Below are 27,558 nucleotides of genomic sequence, written 5' to 3' on the forward strand. Positions count from 1 at the left end.
AGGCTGTGTTCAGATGTCTAGAGTTTGTGTTCCTCCAGGCACATCATGTGTATTATTACCTCCTTATTTCATGAGACAACCTGTTCTGTCACCTGTGTCACCCACCATGTTACATGACTCTTAAATTACTACATTATTTAATTTACCTTTCACTCCCTGACTACTACTGATGGCTGCTTCACAATAAATAAATGTGTTTTAGTGCATCTAACTAAAAGTACACAGTGGATATGCACTCGTTCCTGTCTCATTTCTGCCAGTGGGCACAACTTGTTATTGTCCCGAGGAAGCAGGGTCAACCTGTGAAACGCATAGTCGTTGTGCAATATATATCTTTTCCAGTAATATACGAATCGCTCATTCTTCTAGAGAGAATGGCTAACCTATCACTCTCTATTTTAACATTTTCATGTATTTTATCATTTTGGGCAACTTTTTCCAAAAGTTGTAACAGTGCATATTAATGCTGAAGATTTTGACGTCACATGCCTTGCAAGCAATGAAAGTGACCTTTTTCTGTTGTTCACACATTTTGGGTACATCTCCCTATATTACTGGCAGCCCTTCACAGCAGTGATTCTCATGTTCATTTCCTGTCTAGTAAGACTGAAGCCTGGAACACACATCCGATTTGAATGTCCAATAATTGGCCAATTGTACCTCTTTCATGTACTATGAGAGCTTACCTACACAACCTGTTTATAGTGGTCAAAATCTATTGGCCCTGGAGGTAGTAACGTTGGTCAGTCTTGGCCAATCAAAATTGGATGTATGTACCAGGATTTAGTCTTAAACACTGTGTTTAAATAGGTCTCTACTTGTCAGTCAAGGGACCTGGTACACCACAATACATTACAAAACAATTCTGTTTCCAAAATACTCTTCAAGCATGGCTATAACGGTCATAACAATATGGCAAGCTGCGCTGTCATTGTACTGGATACGGCTTAATTTCTTCATAGTGAAATGTGTAGAACTAACTGAAATGTTCGCTTGATTACTTCATTTCCTCATAGACTTGTTAGGCGATTTTGTCATTATCGCTCACATTTCAGAAGCATTTTTAGTCAACACATTTTTCTCTCTGTTATGTCTTGTCTAACACTGAACCAGCTTTGTAGAATTTTGTCATCACTGTTTGGATGGAGCTGCCTTACTAGACTTGTGTGTACCCATGCTGGCATTTCACATGAGGCCATTTAGAGTGTTGTTCTGCAACAAACACACTTTCTCAATATGTAAATGCGCTGTTAGGCATGCCACACTTATCTACTGTGGCAAAGATAACTGGCGAAAACCACACAGTTCACAGTCCACCAAAGGCAACTTTTTCTATCTGGTCCGGTCTATCAGCAAGCAACGGAGCACTGGGATCAAACAATTATAAAATATTTACAATTTTGCTGACGGTGTACTTTTAGGGCCCATTTCCATTGTTCTCGACATGCGTTTTGTGAGACCCAATGCTGGCACAGGTGTAATACGAGACACATCGGAATCCCTCTAGCCATGCCAAGCACAGCTATAGAGAATCACAGGCATGATGAGGAAAAATGCAGCATGCAGTCTAATTTATTTCCACTCATGCGTATCGGAGAGCAGCCTCTTGATTTCATTAGGCTTCGTTTCCCCATCTAAATTTGCATGTGAGGAAAGGCTTTAAGTGGAAATAAGCCCTTAGGCTGAATGCGCTGTATATATGCACAATAAACTTTAAAAATAATTAAAATCATGACAAACAAATGTAAATTGAAAAAAACACCTAACCCTCTGAATTAATGACTACCATTGGTAGCAAAGAAATGTACTGAGCACCAAAAAACAACGCATTTCATGGATTAAACCAACTTCCTGTGGTAATAGTTCCAAAAGGTGGACCGTGGAGTCTCTTGTCACTGGGTGAGCATGTATTTACTGTATATTTGCTAGGTCAGTTTACATTACGCTTGAGTAGCAGTACATCTATGCAGTATGGACCTGCTGCAACTGTTGGGCATGTACCAGGTGACACCGGTGCATGTAGCCACGCTACTACATGTGCGGTGTCATGTAGTACAGGCGATTGCAGTGATGTCAGACACAGGGGTAGGCAGGAGGCTAACCATTGAACACGTGAGCCTTCAAGACTCACCATGGCGACAGGAGAAGGAGGACACATACAATTGAGTAGACAACGACCAGGAGTCTGTTGTACATCAGGAATTGTAACTCTGTTACTGCTGCACACCTGATCGAGCCCTTTTGACCGAGATTTTCCAGCATGCTTGATCAATTCATTCAACCAAGTTTGGCCGGAAAGCAATCTAAACGATCGCTTGGCTGGCCGTGTTGCAGCATCGATATCTGCCAGAATCAATATCAGATGGATATCATTGTCCAAAATCCAGTTACATATGGCCAGCCCTCAGAAGTGAACACACTGGGTTTTTTTTACTTGTTGCACTGAGAAATGTAGGATTTACAGTCTCGAAGCTCCACTTGTTATAGGATTTCCATCAAACAAAAGCTGTCCTGACCCATTTCTGTACCTGGAAAAGCATGTTAACCTTATTGGAACTTTGAAAGATGATTCAGTAAGGCATCGGTGACATATAAAGTGCGCTTTTGAGTTTTTCATAAACTCAGCACTATTCTCTACAATCAGCCTTTTAGCTACTGATATGGTATGCATTTCTGGAGGAACACCTGCTATTCCTATATTGATCACATAGTTCGCAGCTAACAAACATGATAATAGAGGTGTATTGATTTTGTATATGACATTTCATGGGTTTACAATGGTCAGACAGTAGAACTTACTCTGGTGCAAGAATCTTACAGCAGGTATGAATGGCCAGTGAAAGGACACAGAGATACCTCAGAACACAAATACACACAAACGAAAAGCAGGCATAATGTCATTGGTGTGCAGCCGTGACTATGTGCACCTGGTTTCCCAAGACATGCTTATTCCTAAAATGGACTGATAAACATTGGCTGCAGGAAGATTCTTCTTCAGCTGTTCTGTTGTGATTTAATCTAACATTTAATGATTACGTTTCTTATCAGACTTTGCCTTGATTATTCTGCTTCTAACCTGGTTTGGCATTTTTTGTGAACTACTGTGCTGACCTGAGCTACAGTCTGATCACTTGTTAACCTATCGATTTGGTACTTTATACCTTTTCTATGTGTTGCTGATTCCTGCTATTTGCAGTCTTCATTTAAGTCCATTAAGTTGATATTGCTGCTGCCAAGCAGTGTGAGGAACCTTATCCTGTTCACTATCTCCTGCCTAATCTCTGTACATATAACCATTTGTCTACCTGTTGGTTCCCTAACTTGCTTGACCTATATATCAGCTATACATTGACAGTCGTGTACCCGAGATAATACAATACAATACAATAATACAATAACATTTCTATAGCGCTTTTCTCCCATAGGACTCAAAGCGCTTAGGCTCTCTCAGATTCAGTAATTGGTAGTAGGATGAAGTATTCACACAACAAAAGTTATATTTCTGCAAATGCCAAACTGAACAGGTGGGTTTTCAGTCTGGATTTAAACACGTCCAGGGATGGAGCTGTCCTGATCTGTTGAGGTAAGGAGTTCCAAAACGTAGGGGCAGCATGACAGAAGGCTCTAGGACCAAAAGTTTCCAAGTGGACTCTGGGTATGACTAGATTATTAGAACCTGTGGATCTGAGAATGCGGGGATTGCTACGTAGCTGCAACATATCTTTCATGTATCCAGGGCCTAGATTATTCAGAGATTTAAATGTCTGTAGGCCGATCTTGAATAGGACAGTTCATTCTATAGGTAGCCAGTGAAGGGAGTGCAGGACTGGCGTTATGTGGCAGTGACGGGGTTGGTTGGTTAGCAGTCTGGCAGCAGTATTCTGTATCAGCTGTAGGCGGTACAAGACCTTTTTTGGAAGGCCAGTGTAGAGAGCATTACAGTAGTCCAGTCGGGATGTGATGAAGGCATGGACTAAGGTTGGCAGATCTTCTGGGGGGATGAGGTGCTTGATTTTTGCAATGTTCTTCAGGTGAAAATAGGATGATTTCACCACGGCAGAGATTTAAGTTCTGAAGTTTAAATTCCCATCAATTAGAACTCCCAGGCTACGCACATGATCAGAGCTGCGTAGATCCGTGCCTCCTATTCCCAGTGGCGAAGACTGCAAGTTAAGTTGTTTTGTTATCATGCTCTGCCCTCCAATCAGAAGGACTTCAGTTTTGTCTGCATTTAGTTTCAGCCAGTTGTCATTCATCCATTGCTGTAGTTCACGTAAGCAGGCGTTTATAGTTAGAGTTGGGTCTGTCACACCAGGCTTGAAGGAAAGATATAGTTGGGTGTCGTCTGCATAGCAGTGGTATGTCAGGCCATGTTTTTGGATTATTTTTCCTAGCGGTAACATGTAAATCGTGAAAAGCAGGGGAGAGAGGATTGAGCCCTGGGGCACCCCATACTTAAGTGATACAGGGGTGGACAGGAAGGGCCCCATAGACACTTTGTGGGTTCTGCCACTCAAGAAGGATTGGAACCACTGAAGAGCTATGCCATCAATGCCGCAGTATTCCTGTAGCCTGTTTATCAAGATGTCTTGATCAACTGTATCAAAGGCTGCAGAAAGGTCTAGCAGTATGAGGATTGAGCACTTTCCTCTGTCTCTTGCCAGGAGCAGGTGGTTGCATATTTGGATGAGGGCAGTTTCAGTGCTGTGGTGTTTCCTGAAGCCAGACTGGAATGGGTCATAACTGTTGTTTTGTAGGATTTTGGCTTCTAGCTGGAGGTAAACAGCTTTTTCAAATAGCTTGCCCAGAAAGGGGAGGTTAGAGACAGGTCTGTAGCTGGTCATTGTATCTGGGTCCAGGGAGAGTTTTTTGAGGAGAGGCCTGATGATTGCTTCCTTCAGTAAAACAGGAAATATCCCTGATTGTAAGGAGCAGTTAACAATTTTGAGGAATACCGGTACGAACAGGTCGGGGCCCTTCAACATGAACTGTGTTGGGCCAGGATTCAGGTCACAGGTAGTTAGGCGGAGGTGAAGGAGGATGCTTGATGTGACTTCTTCATCAATTTCTTTGAAGTTTGACCAAGGTGTTACGTTGTCTCTGCTAATGGTCTTCGGCGCTATATTAGGCTCAGATGCTGTAAGATGGATGGCGGACCTTATAGTGGAGACTTTGTCTGTGAAGAAATGGGCAAATTGGTCAGAGAGGTCCTTTGAAGACTCGATATTAAGTTTTTGACATGCCGGGTTGTAGAGTTTTTCCACTGTGCGGAACAGTTGGGCTGGTTTGTTAACTGCATGTGACATGATGAGATAAACATGTGTATGTACAGTGCCAAACATAATAATAATTAGGTTGTGTTACTTTTTTTCCTTTATTACCTGAAAAAGTTAACCTTCAGGCATTGCAACATTTCTCTCTTGTTGGACTCTTGTTGAATTATAGTGTAACTGTCACTGAAGGAATTACAGCGATAAAACTTACTTTTCCTGACAGAGAACAACATCTGAGAGCAGGGGGAGATAAAAAGGTCAACAGTTCATATATTTTAGCTCTAGGACACCTAATAAACTGCCATTAAGCAGAGACAATTAAACATTAAATCTACTTTGTAAATGTTTAAATCATGTGATCAGCTGAAGATGAAGGCTGATCACATGATTAAGGCCAGAAGCGGTTGATACGCAAGGTGAGGGAGACTCACACTGCGGCCATGAACATGCCAGCAAAAAGCTCTGCCTGTGCCCATTTTGGAGTCCCGCGCCGGACATAACTTTGGGCAGTACACGAGAGGAGCTGTGAGGCTGACTGTTCGCCGCCTGGAGACACACACTGGCACGCTCTGAGTGGCAGATTGCCACTCTGTGGACCATACCAGCGCTGTTACACTTAGGACTTGTCTGTGGCCGATGAGTGAAGTGGGAGGAGCTTGTCCATACTGTACCAATTACACAGGACTCCTGACGGCATGCAACTATATCGCTGAGTGGTGAGAGCCTCAGTGAGGCAAATGCCTGTACACATTTTTTGCCGTTTGGAAGCAGTAGTTTTGTTGTGGCAAGAGGACTGATGTACAACAGTGACATTTAATACCACCTTATGCAGGATTTGGAGTTTGCTGAAAGCGTCATTTCTGTCTCTATGGAGGAATTCTAGCTGTTTTTTCGGCCAGCAGTGTAGGATATAGTGTAGAATCAGTAGCTGTGTGAAGGGATCCCAGGTGTGCCTGGAGTGAATGAAGTGCAATATGTGTGAGCCCAGCCGGCTGTGCATATGACATCCTGCAGTGTGATTTTGTGGTTTTATTATGACACATTAGTGATTTTCAGTGATTGTTACTGTTTTTTGAATAAAGCTTTATATTGTGATTTTGAAGCGGAGCCTGATTCTACTACTTTTTTCTGGAATTGCCTCTACCTCCAGTCTCATGCTTCCTCACTATTGTGAGGTTATCACAGCTGTGAACGCCAGTGAGTTCCAGGAACTCTTTTTCTAGTTGAGGAAATCATCTACTCCTCGCTACCGATGTCCCTTCTTCCCTACCGCCACCCAGATGGAGGACATTGGCGGCTTTGCGGACATCGGTGGCTTCCGTGCAGCTGAGCTGAACCCTACCTGGGGCAGGATCGGCAGTTCTTCCTTCTTCTCTGCTGCCACCTGGACTTCAGCAGCTGCGCCACGTGGGCTATCAGCTGAAGCTGCCTACGTGACTCCAGTCTGTGCAGCGGCTCCGGAAGTTATCTACTCCACTGATGTCCCTTCTTCCCTACCACCACCGAGATATAGGACATCAGCACCATGCAGCCAAGTGGAACTGATCGGTGGTTCTTCCTCCTTCTCTAATGCCACCCGGACTGAGGAGGACACCGGCTTAGTCACATGGGCTATCAGCTGGAGTTGCCCACATGACTCTGGTCCATGCAGCGGCCCCCGGACCTTGCTACAGATGTCCCTGGACCAGACTTAAGGGGACCCAGGACGCCATGCCCAGTAGTCCAGACTAAACAGCAGCCCAGTCCCTGGTAGCATGCCTCTCCGCTAGGATTTGTAAGTATGACAAATACATTTGTAGCTTAGTGTAGGTAGTGGGGGTTTTGTAGCTTAGTGTAGGTAGTGAGGACATTGTACTTTAGTGCAGGTAGTGAGGGCATTGTAGCTTAGTGCAGGTAGTGGGGGCATTGTAGTTTATTGTAGATTTTTGAGGCAGCAGGGGTTAGCGCAATGTAGTTAGTGGGGCAGCAGATGTTAGTGTAGCTGTGTAGACAGTGCAGCATAGATAGACAGTTTGGGGTAAAAGGGTCTATAAGATACCCCTGCACCATAGATGCACCAGGTTTAGTAATTTTTATTTTCTTCTTGATTTTTGCCCTCTAACCCCAGGTGCGTCTTATGGTCCAGAGCGTCTTATAGTCCGAAAAATACGGGAAATAGGAAGCAAAAAGCTAAGATTTCTTATAAAGAATTTATTGAAAGTTAATGATGTTAAATGTATCCCATGGGTTTTTATGTTTTTTTCGTTTTGTTTTCTATACTATTATCTATTAGGCAAGGTTCACAGGGGGCATTGCGTTTCCTGTAACAGCAAGAAGGCAATGCAATGGAACGGGAAACCTGCGTCGTACATTATTTGCGCTTTGCATCGCCTACAGTGAAACATACAGTAAATTAAAAGTATGCTTCACTGTCACTGTTACTGTGTGCCTTTTGTGGTAACACACTACATGCAGTGCATGTAGGGTCTGCACTTTTTTGCAGGTAAGCATTCATCTGTTTTTAAGTAGCGCTGTTCATTTCTTTGCTACGTTTGATTTAATTCTGGTCAGCTGCTCCCACTTGTTAGTTTTTCTTTGGTGTATATGCAGAGCCTCTGTTTGGGTTCAAGGTGCGTTTGTAGTTACTGGGGGGGCTCAGCGCATCTCTGATGGAGGCCATTCAGAGGCGGCCTGGTGATGCGCTGATCCCACTTTTTCCATGCAGTGCATTGGGATGCCGCAAATAGTTACACTACATCCCGATGCACTGTGAGATTCCCTATAGGTGGTGAATTGCATAGTGAAAAGCTGTGCTATAAGGCCCTCAAGCCACATCACAAAGCACCATTGTGAGCCTTAAGAATACGTCCTCTTTACTCGTGAGTCACTAAGTGCAAGAGAACGGGAGTAACAATCACCCCTGCGACCCCCGCCATCGCTGGGGAGCCTCAAGGCTTTGGGGGCCCCGCTTCTTCCCTATCCACAACCACAAGTGCAGCTGATTAGCAAAAATAAAAAACCTTCCTGTTCGCTCACAAAAACCATCCCGCCCGTCATGCATAGTAGAGAGTAGCGGTAGCGTCTGTAATTTTTTCCTGCTTCCAGACGCTTCACAGCAGAATACTCTCTGCTGCCATTCCCCAGCTCACATTCACGTGACCCTCATGAGGTTCAGGGACCAAGGGGGCCCCATCATATCATTTTATTAAGTCTAGTTACGCCCCTGAAACCTGTATATTGTTTCTGGCTGCCAAACTGTAATCTTAGATTATACTAAAGGTACCCATACATCTAGAGATGTATGGGCAGATTCGACCAAGAGACAAATCTCTCTCTAATCGAATCTGACTAGAGAGAGATCTGTCAGCTGCCCATATACTGCAGGCCGATTCCCAATCAATTTCATGCTGAAATCGATCCGGAATTGGCCTTGAACGTCGCATTAGCCGTGCCTATGCTGTCCCATAATGTAAAATGTCCCCCTCCCCCCCCCGGTGTCCAGTGTATAGTATACATTACCTGCCCATGGCCTGCCCTTGTCCCCCCGGCTTCTGAGATTCCCCCTGCAGCAAGGGCGCACTTGTGTGACATCACACATGCGCCCAAGTTGGGCATGCGTGAATGGAGGGGGGAATGCGCCCGGAGCGGAGGGACAAGCACAGGCCGTGGAAAGGTAATGTATGCTTACACTGAGGGACATTTTACATTAGGGGACAGCGTCGGAGGTTTCGTCGCGTTTGTTGATCGTCACAAAATTGCACAACGATCCCGCTGTGCACCAGATTGAGCAAGTTGGCCCAACATCTTGCTGAGCTTTTAAAATAAATTATTTCTGCGTCAAGGTATTAGAGGATCTGAATGTACATAAGTTCTTATAGCTTGTACTCCAAAAAAGGGGCATACAACAAAATCATCTTTTAAGTGAGAAGGCAAGCAGACAAAAAAACCTTGGCTAGTAGAAAGCGATTTAGTAGGAAAGATTACTTGTAAGGGAAATAATTCCACGGCTGAATAGGTTGTATTCCTCAGAATTGAGAACCCTCTCCTAGCAGGTCACCTTAGTCTTTAAAAAAATATATATATATATTGGTGGAATTACAATTATTTTTAAATTATATTTAGAATAAATTGTAATATTTGCATTGTGGTAAAAATAACAGCTGTTACCAACTGCCAAAAAAGCAGCATCTCCTTCCACTGACGTCACCTGCCAGCAGTAAAATTGTCACCATGCGATAAATGTCAGAATATAAATCAGAGGAAAGGTTTTACAATGGGAAAACACTGACTAAATCATTTATACATAATTATTGTAAAAATGAAGCATTTTTTTTACTACATTATTTTCACTGGATTTCCTCTTTAGGGCCAGGGACCGATGCACTCCAAGAGAGCCCAGCAGAGGCAAGATCAAAGAAAAGACCCAGACATCAGCCAAAGAAGATCAGTCAGTCACCAGATATACAGGTCCTTCTCAAAAAAATAGCATATTGTGATAAGGTTCATTATTTTCTGTAATGTACTGATAAACATTAGACTTTCATATATTTTAGATTCATTACACACAACTGAAGTAGTTCAAAGCCTTTAATTGTTTTAATATTGATGATTTTGGCATACAGCTCATGAAGACCCAAAATTCCTATCTCAAAAAAGTAGCATATCATGAAAAGGTTCTCTAAACGAGCTATTAACCTAATCATCTGAATCAACTAATTAACTCTAAACACCTGCAAAAGATTCCTGAGGCTTTTAAAAACTCCCAGCCTGGTTCATTACTCAAAACCACAATCATGGGTAAGACTGCCGACCTGACTGCTGTCCAGAAGGCCATCATTGACACCCTCAAGCAAGAGGGTAAGACACAGAAAGAAATTTCTGAATGAATAGGCTGTTCCCAGAGTGCTGTATCAAGGCACCTCAGTGGGAAGTCTGTGGGAAGGAAAAAGTGTGGCAGAAAACGCTGCACAACGAGAAGAGGTGACCGGACCCTGATGAAGATTGTGGAGAAGGACCGATTCCAGACCTTGGGGGACCTGCGGAAGCAGTGGACTGAGTCTGGAGTAGAAACATCCAGAGCCATCATGTACAGGTGTGTGCAGGAAATGGGCTACAGGTGCCGCATTCCCCAGGTCAAGCCACTTTTGAACCAGAAACAGCGGCAGAGGTGCCTGACCTGGGATACAGAGAAGCAGCACTGGACCGTTGCTCAGTGGTCCAAAGTACTTTTTTTTGATGAAAGCAACTTTTGCATGTGATTCGGAAATCAAGGTGCCAGAGTCTGGAGGAAGACTGGGCAGAGGGAAATGCCAGAATGCCTGAAGTCCAGTGTCAAGTACAGGTCAGGCGCTTCTGCCGCTGTCTCTGGTTCAAAAAGTGTCTTGACCTGGGGAATGCGGCACCTGTAGCCCATTTCCTGTACACACCTGTACACGGTGGCTCTGGATGTTTCTACTCCAGACTCAGTCCACTGCTTCCACAGGTCCCCCAAGGTCTGGAATCGGTCCTTCTCCACAATCTTCATCAGGGTCCGGTCACCTCTTCTCGTTGTGCAGCGTTTTCTGCCACACTTTTTCCTTCCCACAGACTTCCCACTGAGGTGCCTTGATACAGCACTCTGGGAACAGCCTATTCGTTTAGAAATTTCTTTCTGTGTCTTACCCTCTTGCTTGAGGGTGTCAATGATGGCCTTCTGGACAGCAGTCAGGTCGGCAGTCTTACCCATGATTGCGGTTTTGAGTAATGAACCAGGCTGGGAGTTTTTAAAAGCCTCAGGAATCTTTTGCAGGTGTTTAGAGTTAATCAGTTGATTCAGATGATTAGGTTAATAGCTTGTTTAGAGAACCTTTTCATGATATGCTATTTTTTTTTAGATAGGAATTTTGGGTTTTCATGAGCTGTATGCCAAAATCATCAATATTAAAACAATAAAAGGCTTTGAACTACTTCAGTTGTGTGTAATACATCTAGAATATATGAAAGTCTAAAGTTTATCAGTACATTACAGAAAATAATGAACTTTATCACAATATGCTAATTTTTTGAGAAGGACCTGTACAAAGGTTCAAATAGATACAGCAATTATTCACAGGCTCAGATAGCAGAGAACACACCCTCAACAGAACAGGTACAGAATGCTCTGAAAGGGCATCGAAGCACTGACAGAGCAAGGCATTATGGGTGAAGCAATCCACCTGGGAAGAATAATCATTGGCAAGTGGAGCACATGTGCTCAAGCTGCACTTCTAAAAACGCCAGTAGATTGCTGCATGTAGTCTTCTTCTCCTCTTGGGCAAGGCCCAAGACAGTGAAAAATGCTGGTAGTAGGCCAGTCAATAAGTCAAGACAAATAACAAAATTTACAATATTGTGCTTTTCTCCTGGTGGACACACAGGGCCTGATTCACAAAGCGGTGCTAACAAAATTAGCACGCCTAAAAACTTTTAGGCATGCTAACTGTAGCATAAGCTAAGTTAGCACCGCTTTGTGCTGCTGACCGCGCGAAGCTCCTGCGTGCAAAGTTTTGCGCGCGCAATCGCACAGACGCGCGCGCAATGTCCCATAGGGTTTAATGGGCGCTGTGCGATCTTTGCGTGTGGGAGCTGTGCACGAGTTTCTTTTTATCACGCCTAAACTGAGTTTAGGCGTGATAAAGGGTTTTTCACTGGCACGCAAACAGTTTCCACCACTTTGTGAATCAAGCCCAAAGCGCTTGAGTTGCAGCCACTAGGGCATGCTCAGTAGGCAGTAGCAGTGTTAGGGAGTCTAGCCAAACAGGGGGCTCACATCACTTAAAGTGAAACTGAATGTAAACACAATCAGAAGATCAGGGGAAAATTAGATCAGAAAAACAGTGTTCCTTCAAAATGAATGCCATATAGGTCATTAAAACCGAACTTTTATTAATTTTGCTTAAAAATTGAGAATCTGGCTGCTGTATCTGTGGCTACGGTAAGTAGTCAAAAGAAAGCTTGCACCTTCTTGGGGTAGGGATGGGCTTAGTCTCCTATCACATGTAACACTCACCCTATCCTACTACTGAATGAGCCTATATCATAGTAGAACTGTCAAGCTAGTGAACATTGTTCTGAATAATGTACTATGGTGCTGTAAAGGTACTGTTTAGATGTGAACACCATCAGGTCCCAGACAAGTGGTGGCAAGATGTCAGTAAGAGACGCTGGCTTCAGGTAATGTTTGTTAAGTGATGATTAGCTATTGGTAAGTTGCCCCAGGTTCAGGCAGGGGCAGGGAGGAATCGAATGGCAGGCCAACTTCACCAATAGTCCTGGCAGGAGGTTCACCAAGAAACAGCAAGCTATTGGCAAGTAACGATGGCTTCAGGGGCGGTAGGTAAGTCAGTGTTAGGCATTGGGGCAGGAACGTTAGTGTTAGGCATAGCAGTATGATGGTTAGTGTGAGTAGGAGGTTAGAGAAGGGTACTATTGAGAAGCTGATCGATAAGGAACGGTCACAACCTGTAGACAAATATTGGTAACCATATGTTATGTGGACACTAAACAAAGCAGACAATTGACTGAAATCAGCACACACCAATGTTGAGGGAGCCTCCAACAACAAAGAGCCAACAAGGGAAACACAAATTGCCTAAATTCATTCACTGACGAAGCAATCAGGTAGTTAATAGCTGTAGTAGTTGACTCCTGCAGAATCCTCAATTCATAACAGAGGTTAAGGCGTTGTGCCAAATGCTTGTGTCAACATGTTTAATATGCAAGTAGATCTCTATAAATTCACTGGCAAGCTCAAATGGAGAAAATAGCACTCTCTTAGGAGACCACTTAATAGTACCACACCTGTCAGTTCAATTACATGGGATACTACAACCATATACATATACATTTATACATGGTGTACACCACACACAGCATATACATACGCACATACAGGCATAATAATTGAAGAGCAATGTCAAGAGCGAGAGTCAGAAATAAGGATCAGGAGTACAGCAAACACAACCGTGAGCAAGGCAAGCTTGGCAGAAGTACCAGGAAGGGTTCCAGAAAATATGACTTCAAATGAAGTTTATATGCTATTGTACCACCAATTAATATGCAGACAGCTTGTTGATGGACATCTGCTGATGGAAAAAACAAGTGCATTGCAGTCCAGGCGCATAGTGCAAGCAGCAAGTGAGGTAAGGTGTAGCAGGTCTCCTATCATTACCTATCCATTGAGGAGCAGACTTTGAATGCTCTCATTCGCTCCCAAATCCCACTCCCAACAGCCCAAGGCACATCCACCTGTGAGAACATCTAGTAAGAAAAATCTTGGGCCATGGGTTCACCAGTCCAAACAGGAAACCTCTACCACAAAGATGGCTGCGTGATCCCTTTTCCTCACCTGTCTCTGCTGCTAGCTGGGACTCTAGGACATAATGGTGGCATTTTAAAGCAAAAAAGAGAGATGTTATGTACAGTAGTAAACTTTAAAAGAACAGACAGCTATCCGGTGCTCAATGGGTTAAGCAGTAGTCAGTGTAGTATATGGAATTTTATACTTCAGTATCTTATAGCTAGGATGAAGAAAGATATCTGTCCATCAAGTACAACCCAAAAAAAAAAATCACTGTCTTGAACCTGAGCATATCCAAGTTGATCCAGGGGAAGGCAAAAAAAAAAACAAAAAAAAAATTTACAGCCTTAAAGAGAACCCGAGGTGTGTTTAAAGAATGTTATCTGCATACAGAGGCTGGATCTGCCTATACAGCCCAGTCTCTGTTGCTATCTCAAACCTCACTAAGGTCCCCCTGCACTCTGCAATCCCTCATAAATCACAGTCATGCTGTGAGGCTGTGTTTACATCTGTAGTGTCAGTCTCAGCTGCTCCCCCGCCTCCTGCATAGCTCCGGTCCCTGCCCCCGTCCCTTCCCTCCAATCAGCAGGGAGGGAAGGGATGCAGGCAGGGACTGGTGTTCTGCAGGAGGCGGGGAGAGCAGCAGACTGACACTATAGAGATAAACACAGCCAGCTCTGACAAGCTGTTTGTCAGCAGCGTGGCTGTGATTTATGAGGGATTGCAGAGTGCAGGGGGACCTTAGGGGGGTTTGGGATAGCAACAGAGGCTGGGCTGTATAGGCAGATCCAGCCTCTGTATGCAGATAATATTCTTCAAACCCACCTCGGGTTCTCTTTAAAGGCTTATTGGGAGCCCACACAACTCATTGCGCTTGAGAAGGCCCCAGGCAAGTATAACTACATCCAATTTTACCATCTCAGGTTCCCTTTAAGGCTTATTGGCCCAAGCCTGTACATCCAAATTTTATCATCTCAGATGCAATTTAAAAGGTAAAAAAATACTTCCCAACTCCAGATAGCAGTCAGAAAAATCCCTGGATCAATTCTGCTTGGAATTACCTAGTAATTATAGCCATGGATGTCCTTCAATGCAAGGAAAGCATCCAAGCCTTCTTTAAATGCAGATATAGAGTTTGCCATAACTGCTTCCTGCAGTAAGATATTCAATATTTTAACCACTTTTACTGTAAAGAACCTCTTAGATAGAAGGCAAAAACTTTTTTTCTCCAGACACAGATCCTTGTCTGTTGTACAAGCTTAGAGACAAAACGTTAACCTCTTGGTTGTCTTTTTTCAAGCTAAATAAGCCCCTAATCTCTGTGCAGCCATAACACTAGTATTCATGAGAAAAACAGAGAGACATGATGTGGGCACACAAGCAATTAAAGAATGGCCTCTATTACATGTTACAGCAGGTCCAACCAATGGGAATGTCCCTTTTACCTTAGTTCCCAAGGTTGGACCTTGTGTAGCATCTAATAAAGGCTGAGCTTTACTTCCTCCTGTGCCCATGTCATCTCTTTCTGTTTTGTTGATGTACAATAGGAAGTTTCTTGACCCAGGTAACACCTGGTAGATAGACAGTTTAATATGGAATACCAGGATACTTAAACATTTCCCTTGAGTAAAAATAAATTTGGGTGAGACCTCAATCACTAAGCCACAAATAAAAAGTGTCTGTTGATTTCAAGCAGTTAGGAAAGTACTAATGTTCCAACAACATGCATGCAAGGATTTTTTTTTAAACTCCAGATACTTTTGTTGGCCCCCACAAGTGAGTGAGCTGATTACACAAGTGGTGGGATGCCTGGAGAGTTTGTGATTAGTGTAAGTCATCTGTTTACTTTTTATTTCTCATCTGTTTTTCTTTCACACTTTTACCACTCAGTTTGAGTTATTTACTTTACCTGCTAATGGAATATTTCACAATAGTGCCCCTTTAAATGACCTATTACCAGATAAAAGTGTTGCTCTTACAGAGAATACAGGTTATGAGGCTGACTTGAGTTCTGTGGGGTTGGGGCAATGTTATCTCAATTCTGACCTTAATAAGGAGAATGGAGAAAAAATCCAATCCCACCTGAACGTTCGTGCATTCCAACCTGAATGTCTGTGGGGACTATTGGCACTGCCCAAATGCAGAGTGCAGGAAAATGTTTCTGTGATAAATGGCATAGCCCAAAAACCATATAGTGAAAAAAGCTTCCGGGCACCAGTTGCAATTAAAGAGCCACCTTTATTCCATTCTTAGTCAGAGGTAAAAAAAAACAGGGATGGCATAGCCTAGATACCTGATAAAAAGACTCACTTTGTAGTCAGCAGTAAACTACATTATCAGGTTACCAATGTCCACAAAGAGGTAAACCATTAACTGTTGGCTCCTCAGCTGTGATGATGGATTTAGTTCATAATGATGTTTTATGAGGCAGATTATAGGTTAAGTATATTATTTCCTGACCTCTGCACCTGTATTGAGGCCAGGTAGATGTCACATGAGGAACAATGAGGGAGACAATATTCCTGAATGGTTGAATTCTGAACCAACCATGGTAACTCACTGGGGCTCAAACAGCTTGATTTGTGACAATAGCCTGTGCTGCTGAGGTAAGACTTTATATTGTGCAGCTTTTCTGTCAAATAGGGAGACAGTGAACCACTACAGGTTTACTTTTAAAGTGTTTCACATGTGTAAGTAAACATTTCCAAAGCTGTAAAAAGATGCCATGAAAAAAGGTCCTAGGATTAATGGACATAATACAAGCTTTATTGGGCCCTGTTGAGAACCAGTGTTTTCAAGATGCCAGAACAAGAGCAAATATTGAAATGAGGTCTCAAAAATCGTACAGTAGTCCCCCAGCCTCTACAGAACAACACAAACTGGCATACTACTAAAACCACTGTTTATAGACTTCAGTATATATTTGTGTCTTTATTTTTTTCTTTTATAGAATGTCTTGTTTCTTTAAAACACCAGCACAGTTCTAAATACAACATCTTACACCTAATGTAGAGAAAGTGGCCAAATGCTACTTTTTTGGTGTCAAATGAGACCTCTGCACTTAAAAATCCTGTTTTACAAGTGTAGTCCTGTGTCCTGAAGCAGCTCAGCTGAAAAAGATAAAAGCTGAATTTGCGGTCAGAGCTTATTTTTCTTCTTGGCTGTACATCATCATGTTTTTCAAACTGAAAAAGTGTAAACACAGAGCTGTCTGAGAGGATTGCCACCTCAGTTGCAGTAAATGGATGGTGAAGAAGCACCTGACCAGATATTTTAGCCACTTCCTGCAATATGGACAACAACAACAACGAAACATTTGTAAAGCGCTTTTCTCCCATAGGACCCAAAGTGCATCCTATTTTTGTGCCTTTAGTTCTGCCAAAGTGCACATGCTCCTGCATTTGTTCACTTCCACCCATGGCAAAAAGGCGTACATGAGTTTCGGGCGCCATGGCACATTGGGCACAGGAACAGTGCCGATAGTAGAATATGGGTAAATTTACTGATACGCTACTATTTAAAGTGTTAATTGTCGTAAGTAAAATATCATTAATTCTGACCAATATTTTAATATATCTAAACCTAATCCTACTCTCACACAGAACTCTCCACTACCGATGCCTAACCCTAACCCTCCCCGGTGGTAACTAACCCTAAGACCCCCCGTGCTGGTGCCTAACCATTAGAACCCCCCCCCCCCCCCTGGTGGTGCTTAACCCTAACCACTGCCCCTGCAAAATCCCCCTTCCTGATTCCTAACCCTAACTGCCCCCCCCCCCATTGCACAAAACTCCCTTCCAACACTTAATCCCCCCCCTCCTCCCCATCCTTGCACAAACACCCTTCCTGGTGCTTAAACCTAACCATCCTCCTAGCTCAAAATTACCTGGCACCAAAATTTCACTTTTGGTGCCAGCTTGCTGATATTTTCAATTAAAGTCTATGGCATTGCCTGATTTGTCCAGAAGCCACATGCGGCCAATTTCCCTTATACCGGCATGAAGTAGTTAATGTGATATAATTACATCAGGTAATCAAGGAACTTATACTGAGATAAAAATAATCTATGTCAATGAGTACCTACAGAGGACTAAGACAACATAGGGGGACTGCTGGGCTTTAAATATCAAATCAAATAGTATCATTATCGAGAGATCTTCTGTATGTAAACTCCCCAGTGCTGCATTGTTGATGTACAGCACACCTCTATTATCCAGGATACAGCTTATTTGCTCCCAGAAATCAGCAGATTGATGTTTATTACCATAGTGCAGGACACCCCAGGTAGAAATGCAAATGCTGAGAAAGTAATGGAGTCTTTATAGCTGGAGGCCGTGCGTGTGATTGAAACATCTGTGTTGCTGTTGACGTATAACCATTGATGAATTATCATTCCATTTCTACTTCATCGTTGTTGCCATGTAAGAAAATGTCATGTACCCAGAGGGGAAGCTAAGTCCATGAAGACCCTTCTAGGACTGCATTCCATGAAACCCTGATCATTTAGTGATTATTACTTAATCACATCTAAACTGAATTTACCCATTTATTATTAAGGGCTTGGAACTTTGTGGTAACTATAACATGGGGCAATATAAGAACAGCCAATTAAAAGACATCTAATATGAAAAATACAGTTTTAAAGTGAACCTGTCTAGAATGGCATCTGTAAAAATTGGAAACTTAACTATGTAACCACCATAAATCACTTTAAAAATCATCACATTCCACCCTCCTAGATTGCCAACATACAGTAAAGATATAGGACCATATGCAATTCACTTTTTCACCTGAGTTTTATCATCATAGGAGAGAATTTTTCATTTTTGATTTATGATAACTTTTTATCACTTTACAATGGAAAAACAACCAAAAAGTAGGTAAAAAGGTAGTATCAGAATTATTTTGAGTATTTGTTTGTTTGCTGGTGGATTAAAAGGAATTTTATTGACGAGTTTAAAAATATCACCTAGGAAAAAACTCAGGTAAAAAAAGTGAATTGCATATGGTCCACAGTCTTCTGCAAAATATCTACTGAAATCCATAAAAGCCAAAAACATTTTTATTATGACCTCTTTGCCATTGTAGTTGATACAAAAGTCAAAATTTCCCACAATGCAGTTCTATAGAGACACAATATGCTCTACAGAGCACACTATATTACTCCTGCCAATGGGGCACATCTCATGCCTTTGGAAATAATCCTGTAATAAAGCTATAACCACTTCTTGAGTTGCTAAAGCATAACAATGTTGCTAAATGGTTGGACACTATACTCTGGTCAATTAAATTCAGTCAAGTTGCCCTTAGTTCAAAGGCTGTGTCTTTGTATGAGTATACATGCACAATACACATACCGGAGGTAGACAGGAGGTCCAAGTGGTGGTGTCATCACTGCTGGTACTCATACTGACATTGCAATGGTCTATCTGAGATTGGCTTAACCCATGAGACATGCCCTCATCCTCCAGCTCTTCATTCTGTTGCCTCTTTAGACTGGCTAGCATCTGCATCTCGGAGGTGCTCAGTCGATTCATTTGGTAGTTCCTCCAATCATAAACCTAAGTAAAAGAAGAAATAATTTTTCATCTAATGTGATTTATAATAAATCTTTTTTGTAAAATTTCAGTAACAGTCTCACAAGAAGTAACACACGGCTCCAGAAAAAAAAAACACATTTTAATTGAACTGCTTTAAAGTGCATTTGTCAAGATATATATATACAAGTTTCCTCTGTCAGAGTTACAGAAAGTCAGGGTCAGCTACTTTACTTTCAGATCCTCTGTTCAAATCTAGACAATAACTCTCATCCATGTACTTATTTTATTATTTCTTATTTATTTAATTCGTTCAAAAGTGTAAGATATGATAGACATGCTATTATATACAAAAAAATAGGAGTCCTCATGCTATGGGCTGCATGCTATATCAGGCCCACTCAGCCTTTTCTACTAATCCCAAGGGATCATCTTGGTGTCCACACAACTCTAGGGGCAGCACGGTGGCATAGTGGTTAGCTCTCTCACCTTGCAGCGCTGGGTCCCTGGTTCGAATCCCAGCCAGGGCACTATCTGCAAAGAGTTTGTATGTTCTCTCCGTGTCTGCGTGGGTTTCCTCCGGGCACTCCAGTTTCCTCCCACATTCCAAAAACATACAGATAAGTTAATTGGCTCCTTCGAAAATTGGCCCTAGACTACAGTACTTACACTACATAATATAGACATATGGAAATGGTAGGGATTAGATTGTGAGCTCCTTTGAAGGACAGTTAGTGACAAGATATATATACACACTGTACAGCGCTGCGTAATATGTCGGCGCTATATAAATACTAAATAATAATAATAATAATAATACTAACTCTTCAATGTCTCACGTCTGCCCTTTCTAAGTTGCAGGAGCCATCAGCTGAACCCAAAGACAACCAGCAACCCAACAAAACAGCAACCGTCTCAGGAACTTCCTCCCCTGCTGCTTGATTGGTCAGTGCTGCAAATTAATAGGACATGGATGAGATTGGTTGTATCTGTAGCTCAACTAAATCCCTCCCCTTCTCCCAATGCCCTTATTCAATTAAATTTGACTTCTAAGTTGTCCCTTAGGTGATACTTTCACATCTAACCAATTAAATGCCTTTTAAGCCACCAACAAGCAAGAAAATACTCATAATAATTCTGACGGCACGTTTTCATCTACTTTTTGGTATTTTTTCAAATGCAGGGTGCTGAAAATTATTTTAAACAGAAGATAAAAATTATCTCCTAGGAGAAAATGTACAAGAGAAAGTGAATTGAATAAAGGCCATTGGCCTCAATTCACAAAAGTTAGTTTGCTAAAATCATTTTGATTGGTAAAATACAGCATTCGGTATTTTACACTTTTTTTTTCCAAATTCACTAAACATTTTTTTGCAAGAGGCAGAAGTTCGTAATTTACCAAACAAACATGCTTCAAATCACTAAGCCCTGGTATGTAAGTCTCACTTACCAGCTGTAGAGCAGGTCAGTGCTGAGGCAGGGAGCTGAGTGTTTGAGGCAGGGTTTTCTGTCCAGTGCATTGACCATCATCCCTTTAGATGTGCTGCAGCCACCAGGGGGAGCCTTTTTGTATGCCAGAATACTGATCTTCACATCTAAAGGGATGCAGAAAAGCCTCATAAAAAGTCACCTTCTTCTGCTCTGCTACAGTGAAGACCCTTCTACCACCATGTCGGGCAAGATCAGGATGAGAAGCAGGGCTGTTTGGCTTTCCGTATTCGCTGCCTGGCTTTCCCTATTGGCTGTCTGGCAATGTTACCACACAGAGAGAGCATGAAGAGAGTGATTTATCGGTTGGGAAAGAGCTGGAGGAAAATATCAAACACTTTTGCCCGATTTACCGAATGCGTAAATCTTTATAAATTGAAATTTCTTGAAACAATTACCGCACAACTTATATACAAAGAGAAAAAGCCATCTATATGGCAACCTTAGAATAAAGTATCACAAATATACTGTACTCTCATGGATGTAACAATATACAATTATTTTTTAAACAGGGACGTGTCCCATAAAAACAATTGAAAACAGCAGCCGGCAGGGCACAGTGGCTCAAACAATCAAAAAAATATAATGATATATATCAAACAATAAAACTCAGATCCGTTGGGCAGCACAGTACTGAACAACAATGACCATTAATGCTGCATCAACGGGAGCAGGCAAATAAAGTATCACTGGTAGAAATGTATGAAAAGTATAATGAAGTATGCAAGATGCTGTAAGCAAGCCCGCTCAAAACAAGAAATGTAGCAAAAGATCCCCGAAGGTAGAAAGATAGTAAGTGGCTTACCACAGACGTCTCAAGTGTTGCCGCTGGCGGTGCCGCCCCACACATGAATCGCAACAGTCCATTGCTTCTTCAGAGGATAGCGAATTAAAAAACGATCCCCGGTAAATACAAAAAATTCGCCGTCCTACTTCGTACAAGATGTGGCCACGTCATGCTGACGCGATAGCGCTGCACAAGTCGGTAATTTACTTCACTAGTCGGTAATTTTAATTTTCTGTGCGGTAATAGGTTTAGTGAATTGGAATTTGGGAAGGTGTTCAGTAAAATCAGCTGTTTTTAGCATTGCCGAATGCGATAATGCTTAGTGAATTGAGGCCTTTGTGTCTGTACTGCTGCAAGCCCATCAGAGCATTTCTGCTGCTGGGAGTCTTTGGGAAGCCTTTGGAAGTACATGCATCGTTGAGCATTTCTGAAGACAAGCGCAACCATATCACATCTGCATGGACCCGAATTCACATGTGTGCAGTACAGATGTGCTCGTCTTCAGAAGTACTTCAGAACTCTTTCCGAAAGACTAGCAGATCAAGGAAGTTTAATGGGGGACAGCACAGAAATGACAGGCAGCACGGAGGAATGGGAAGTCCCTACAGCATCCAGAGCCTTCCCTCTTCTTAGCTAAGTATCAAACCTGTGAGTTTGCCCACTCCAGGTTTGCTTTAAATCTGGTGTCATAGCAAATGGAGGGGATATGCTATGCATATAGAGTGGAGACTATATAAATCAGTGTGTGCTCACAGAAGCTAACATCCATCTACTTGCACTAGCTACATGGGTGAGGGTATTACTGAGTGAATATGGTTTTCAATTCAGAAAAGATTGATAGAAATGTTGCCATTGGAACACATATTACGCATCTCCCAGTATGCATATACTTTATTAATGGGCATCCTGAAATATTAAAACTAATCTATGCACTATTTTTATGTAACATTTTAGGCATTTTTTGTTAAACTCAACTGACATATGTCTTTCCAGCCCACATAATTATTATCGAGATGACAATGTTCCATTAGCGTAGCCACAGATGCTAGAGGCTATATCAATCCTTGACCTTGGCATTTGGCACTTGCTCCAGCCAGCATAATTTGCATGAAAATGTCCAGTAAAAAGATCCAGGACTTGCATGATAATTCTTTGGCAAAGATCACGAGAACTTTCCGAAAGAATACATTTCAACTTCAGATCAACATTACACTTTGTCTGAAATGCGGTTAGTTATCTTTCTTAGCAGGCATTTCTGTATCTCCAAAGTACCCTTGATAAAAAACAATTCAGCTGCCTTTCATCTGTGAAAACAAGGTGTATGATGGCAGCAGAGAGCTCTTGGCCTGAAGTTGCATTTCTGGGAAAATGACTCTTCTAACAGACTCCAAAGAACAGTGCAGAAATCTGCTGGTGTTTACTGTTTAACTCCTTCGCATGAGTCCTAATGTAAATTTTCCAGGCAAAGCCAAGAACATGCTAATTTAAAAGAGAAATACAGTATATTGCTTTGTTAAATATTTGTTTTATTTTTTTGTGTTAAAAATAGAGATGGCTTGAATGGTTTGACCGTGAACCGATTCGCGGAACTTCGGTGGTTCGCGTTCGCGGTGCACCGCGGCCTATATGCGAGTTCAACCCGCCCCCAGTACTACATCATTAGGGTCAACTTTTTACCCTCTACATCACAGTCAGCAGACACAGGGTAGCCAATCAGGCTACACTCCCTCCTGGAGCCCCCCCTTATAAAAGGCAGGCAGCGTCAGCCTTTTCACTCACTTGTGTGGCTGCAGGAATTAGAGAAGGGAGAGGACCTGCTGTAGACATAGGGAAAGCTTAGCTAGGCTCTTGTGTTAGGCTTGTTAGCTTGCTGCTTGCTGATACTAATTGATAAAAAGCACACCTCAACAGCTCTTTTGAGAGCTAATGTTGTTCTTGTGATCTATTTTGTGTGTGTGTGTGTGTGTGTGTGTGTGTGTGTCCCACATACACTTGTGTTGCATATTCAGCCCTGTCAGTCAGTCGTAGCTGGCCCTTGACCCCTTGGTAATTCCTATTGTGCCACTGCCAGGCCCAGCACATTCAGTGACTACCTGTGTGTGTGACAGCTGCACATTTGTAATAGCAATCACTGCATACCTACCTGTTCAGTGCACCTACCTACGTGAGCGCACGCAGTGTTATATACCACCAGTCACTGCACCTGTTCATGGTTCCTGTGTGTGTGACAGCTGCACATTTGTAATACCAATCACTGCATACCTACCTGTTCAGTGCACCTACCTACGTGAGCGCACGCAGTGTTATATACCACCAGTCACTGCACCTGTTCACGGTACCTGTGGGTGTGACAGTTGCACATTTGTAATACCAATCACTGCATACCTACCTGTTCAGTGCACCTACCTACATGAGCGCACGCAATGTTATATACCACCAGTCACTTCACCTGTTCACGGTACCTGTGTGTGTGACAGCTGCACGTAATACCAGTCATGGCATAATTGTTCACAGTACCTGTGTGACCGCACGCTGTGTAATATACCAATATACCAGTCAGTTCATACCTGTTAACTGCACCTGTGTGACAGCTGCACATTGTATTGTAATACCAGTAACTGCATACCTTTCACTGCACATGTGTGACTGCACATTGTATTAGTCAAGTCAATGCATACCTTTCACTTCTTCCCCCCCCCCCCGGTTATGGACAAAATAACAGGCAGAGGCAGAGCCAGAGGACCTGTTCGAGGTCGTGCTGACGTGATTTCATGTGGCCCTGGACCAAAGTATAGTGCTCAGAAGAAGGCACGCCCCATCAACTCCCAAGATTGTCAGGACGTGGTTGACTATTTAACACAGAACACCTCATCTTCCGCAGCCACCAGCGCTACTACAAGCACCACATCCGCTGCATTTGACACATTTCGCAGGAGTTATTTGGTGGGGAATTCACTGATTCACAGCCACTACTGCAACAACAAGATGAAGACTCTAAGCAAGTTACACAACCTCAGATGTCTGAGTTAGGCAACACTATGGACGTAAGGTGTGAAGAGGAGGATGATGAAGTACCTACTGTTGGTGCAGTTTTGGAGGTGTCTGATGCACGTGAAGCTGGGGAGGATGATGATGATGATGATGATACTGCCATGGATGCCACGTGGAATCCTAAAAGACCAGATGACCAAGGGGACAGCTCAGAGGGGGAGTCAGAGAGAAGTAGGAGGGGACGAATTGCTGAAAGAAGCAGGGGGAGCTCGTCATCAGAAACAGCTGGTGGCAGTGTCCGGCGCCCTGCATCACCACCTATGGACAACCAGCCAACATGCCCTTCAACGTCAGCTGCTGATGCCACCATAGTGCCCACACCTCTGGGCTCAGCGGTGTGCACATTTTTTTGTGTGTCTGCCTCAGATCAGAGCAATGCCATCTGTTCTCTCTGCCGCCAAAAATTGAGCCGTGGAAAGTCCAACACCCGCGTAGGGTCAACTGCCTTATGAAGGCAAATGGAGAAAAAGCACAAACTGCAATGGCAAGGCCACATGAGGAAAAGCAGCACACAAAAGCAAAGCCACCCTCCTTCTCCTCTTCCTCCTTCAGGTGCATTATCTTCAGCCGCTTTCTTCCTTGCACCTTCACAATCACAGCCACCCTCCTCCACTCCGCCTCTCACCTTGTGCAGTACCTGCTCCTCTGCCCACAGCAGCAGCCAGGTGTCCGTGAGGGAAATCTTTGAGCAGAAGAAGACAATGTCTGCGAGTCACCCCCTTGCCCGGCATCTGACAGCTGGCTTCGCGGAACTGTTAGCTTGCCAGCTGCTACCATACCAGCTGGTGGACTGTGAGGCCTTCTGAAAATTTGTGGCCATTGGGACGCCGCAGTGGAAGATACCAGGCCGCAATTATTTCTCCAAAAAGGCGATACCCAAACTGTACCGTGAAGTTGAAAGGCAAGTGGTGTCATCTCTGGCACACAGCGTTGGGTCAAGGGTCCATCTGACCACGGATGCCTGGTCTGCCAAATACGGTCATGGCAGGTACATTACTTATACGGTCCATTGGGTCAACCTGGTGACCGCTGGCAAGCAGGGAGTACGTGGCTGTGCAGCGGACCTATTTGTGACACCTCCACGGCTTGCAGGCAGGCCTGTTGCCACCTCCTCTCCTTCTCTTCCTACTCCTCCTGCTACATCCTGTTCGCTGTCATCCTCCTCCTCCTCCTTGGCTGAGTGGCAGTGCTACTTTACTGGTGCTGCAATCTCCTCTTCAGCTACACAGCCCCAGCTCCCCAGGGCCTATGCTGCATGCCAGGTACGACGGTGCCACACCATCTTAGACATGTCTTGCCTCAAAGCCAAGAGTCACACTGGAGCAGCTCTCCTGGCTGCTCTTAACAAACAGGTGGATCAGTGGCTGACCCCGCACCAACTGGAGATCGGCAACGTGGTGTGTGACAATGGCAGCAATCTCATTTCGGCTTTGAATTTGGGAAAGTTGACACATGTACCCTGCATGGCACATGTGCTGAATCTAATAATTCAGAGATTTGTGTCTAAGTACCCAGGCTTACAGGACGCCCTGAAGCAGTTCAGGAAGTTGTGTGGGCATTTCAGGCGGTCTTACACGGCCATGGCACGCTTGTCCGATATTCAGCGGAGTAAGAACTTGCCGGTGAGACGCCGACTACCTGGCCTTAAGTTTGGATGTAGACACTGAGCAGGGATGAAGCCCTGGACTACTGAGTGCGCATGCTTGACCTGTGGCCAGAGCTGTCACAATTTTCTATCCAACTTCTGTCTTGCCCTGCCTCAAGCGTCCTGTCAGAAAGGACCTTTAGCGCAGCTGGAGGCATTGTCACTGAGAAGAGAAGTCACCTAGGTCACAAAAGTGTTCAGTACCTCACCTTTATCAAAATGAATGAGGCATGGATCCCGGAGGGCTACTGCCCGCCCAAAGACTAAGTCAGTCCCACACACAGCATCTCTGCCTGCACGCCATGTGACTGCCTGCCCCAAGGCTAAGTCGCTCCCCACACAGCATCTCTGCCTGCAGGCCGCTTGCCTGCCTTCTCTGCCACCACCAACAGGGTCCAGGACTCCAGGGGGATTCCTGAATTTTTAAGGCCGCTATAATCATTTTTCTGGTGCATGTACATGCCTGCCTAATTTTTCTGGCTGCATTGCAGCTGCAACAAGAAAACAAAAGACATGTGCATGTGTCAATTCCCCTTCGTGATCGTTACCTTGCTGCGGTGAAGGGGCTTGCATATTACAATGAAGCAATGACCGCCGGCTATATGAGTGTGGGGGGGGGGGGGGCACACCTAAGATAATAAGGTTGTTGCTTCATTGTGGACGGACCAACTTCAATCAGCTGGACAGTCACTGTTGTTCTGTCATTGAGCTACCTCAGCCCGGCGACCATATGGGCTTGAAAACTGCTATCTGGCCATGGTGCGCACCAGTCCAGCACGGCCGTCACTACATAAACAGCTGTTTGCGGTGCATTACACGGTGAGTTTGGTCTGTCAGTGTGAAGCAGTACACTAATTACACTACCGGATTGATGTATACACATGCACGATGTTTTAAAGCACTTTAGGCCTCCAATTTAGCATGCAATGTGATTTCTGCCCTTAAAACGCTGCTGTGCGTCAAATCCGGATTTTCCCAGATATTTTTGACATGTATCCCACTCCGCCATGCAAAAACTCAGGTGTTAGAACCCTTGAAACAAATTTTCCATCACTTTTGTGGCCAGCATAAATGTTTCTAGTTTTCAAAGTTCGCCTCCCCATTGAAGTTTATTGCGGTTCGAAAAGTTTGCGGAGGTTTGTGTTCGAGGTTCGCGACCCGAAAATCGGAGATTTGAGCCATCTCTAGTTGAGAAGTAAAATCACAAATGTGAAGTTGAAGCCTGTAAGTCTCAGCTGCTGGAAGTCCCTTTCACTAAGAATTATATAGTGTGGCAGGCAGCTAGGGGGAAGCTGGAGATTATAGGGAAGCTTAAGTGACATGATATGAAGTACAGTGCATAGCACACCGATAAATATGCTGTGTTGCTTTTCTTCTTTCCCCGCCTGAAAGAGTTAATATTCAGCTATGCAGCTGACAGTTTTTCTCCAGTTGGGACACAGTCGGACAACAATGTCCCTCACTGATAAGGAATTACAGCA

General features: G+C 43.6%; 1 protein-coding gene across 2 annotated transcripts in view; it reads right to left on the bottom strand.

The window, feature by feature from the left end:
• CFAP20DC (CFAP20 domain containing) overlaps window positions 1-27,558 on the bottom strand; it is a 498,588-nt gene that overhangs the window by 123,757 nt on the left and 347,273 nt on the right. For both annotated transcript variants that reach the window (XM_068253759.1, XM_068253760.1), the window contains one exon: window positions 18,927-19,130. In XM_068253759.1, coding sequence (XP_068109860.1) covers window positions 18,927-19,130 — 204 coding nt within the window. The remainder of the gene's footprint in view (window positions 1-18,926; window positions 19,131-27,558) is intronic.

Source organism: Hyperolius riggenbachi, chromosome 9 (assembly GCF_040937935.1).
Source record: "Hyperolius riggenbachi isolate aHypRig1 chromosome 9, aHypRig1.pri, whole genome shotgun sequence".
Lineage (NCBI taxonomy): Eukaryota > Metazoa > Chordata > Amphibia > Anura > Hyperoliidae > Hyperolius > Hyperolius riggenbachi.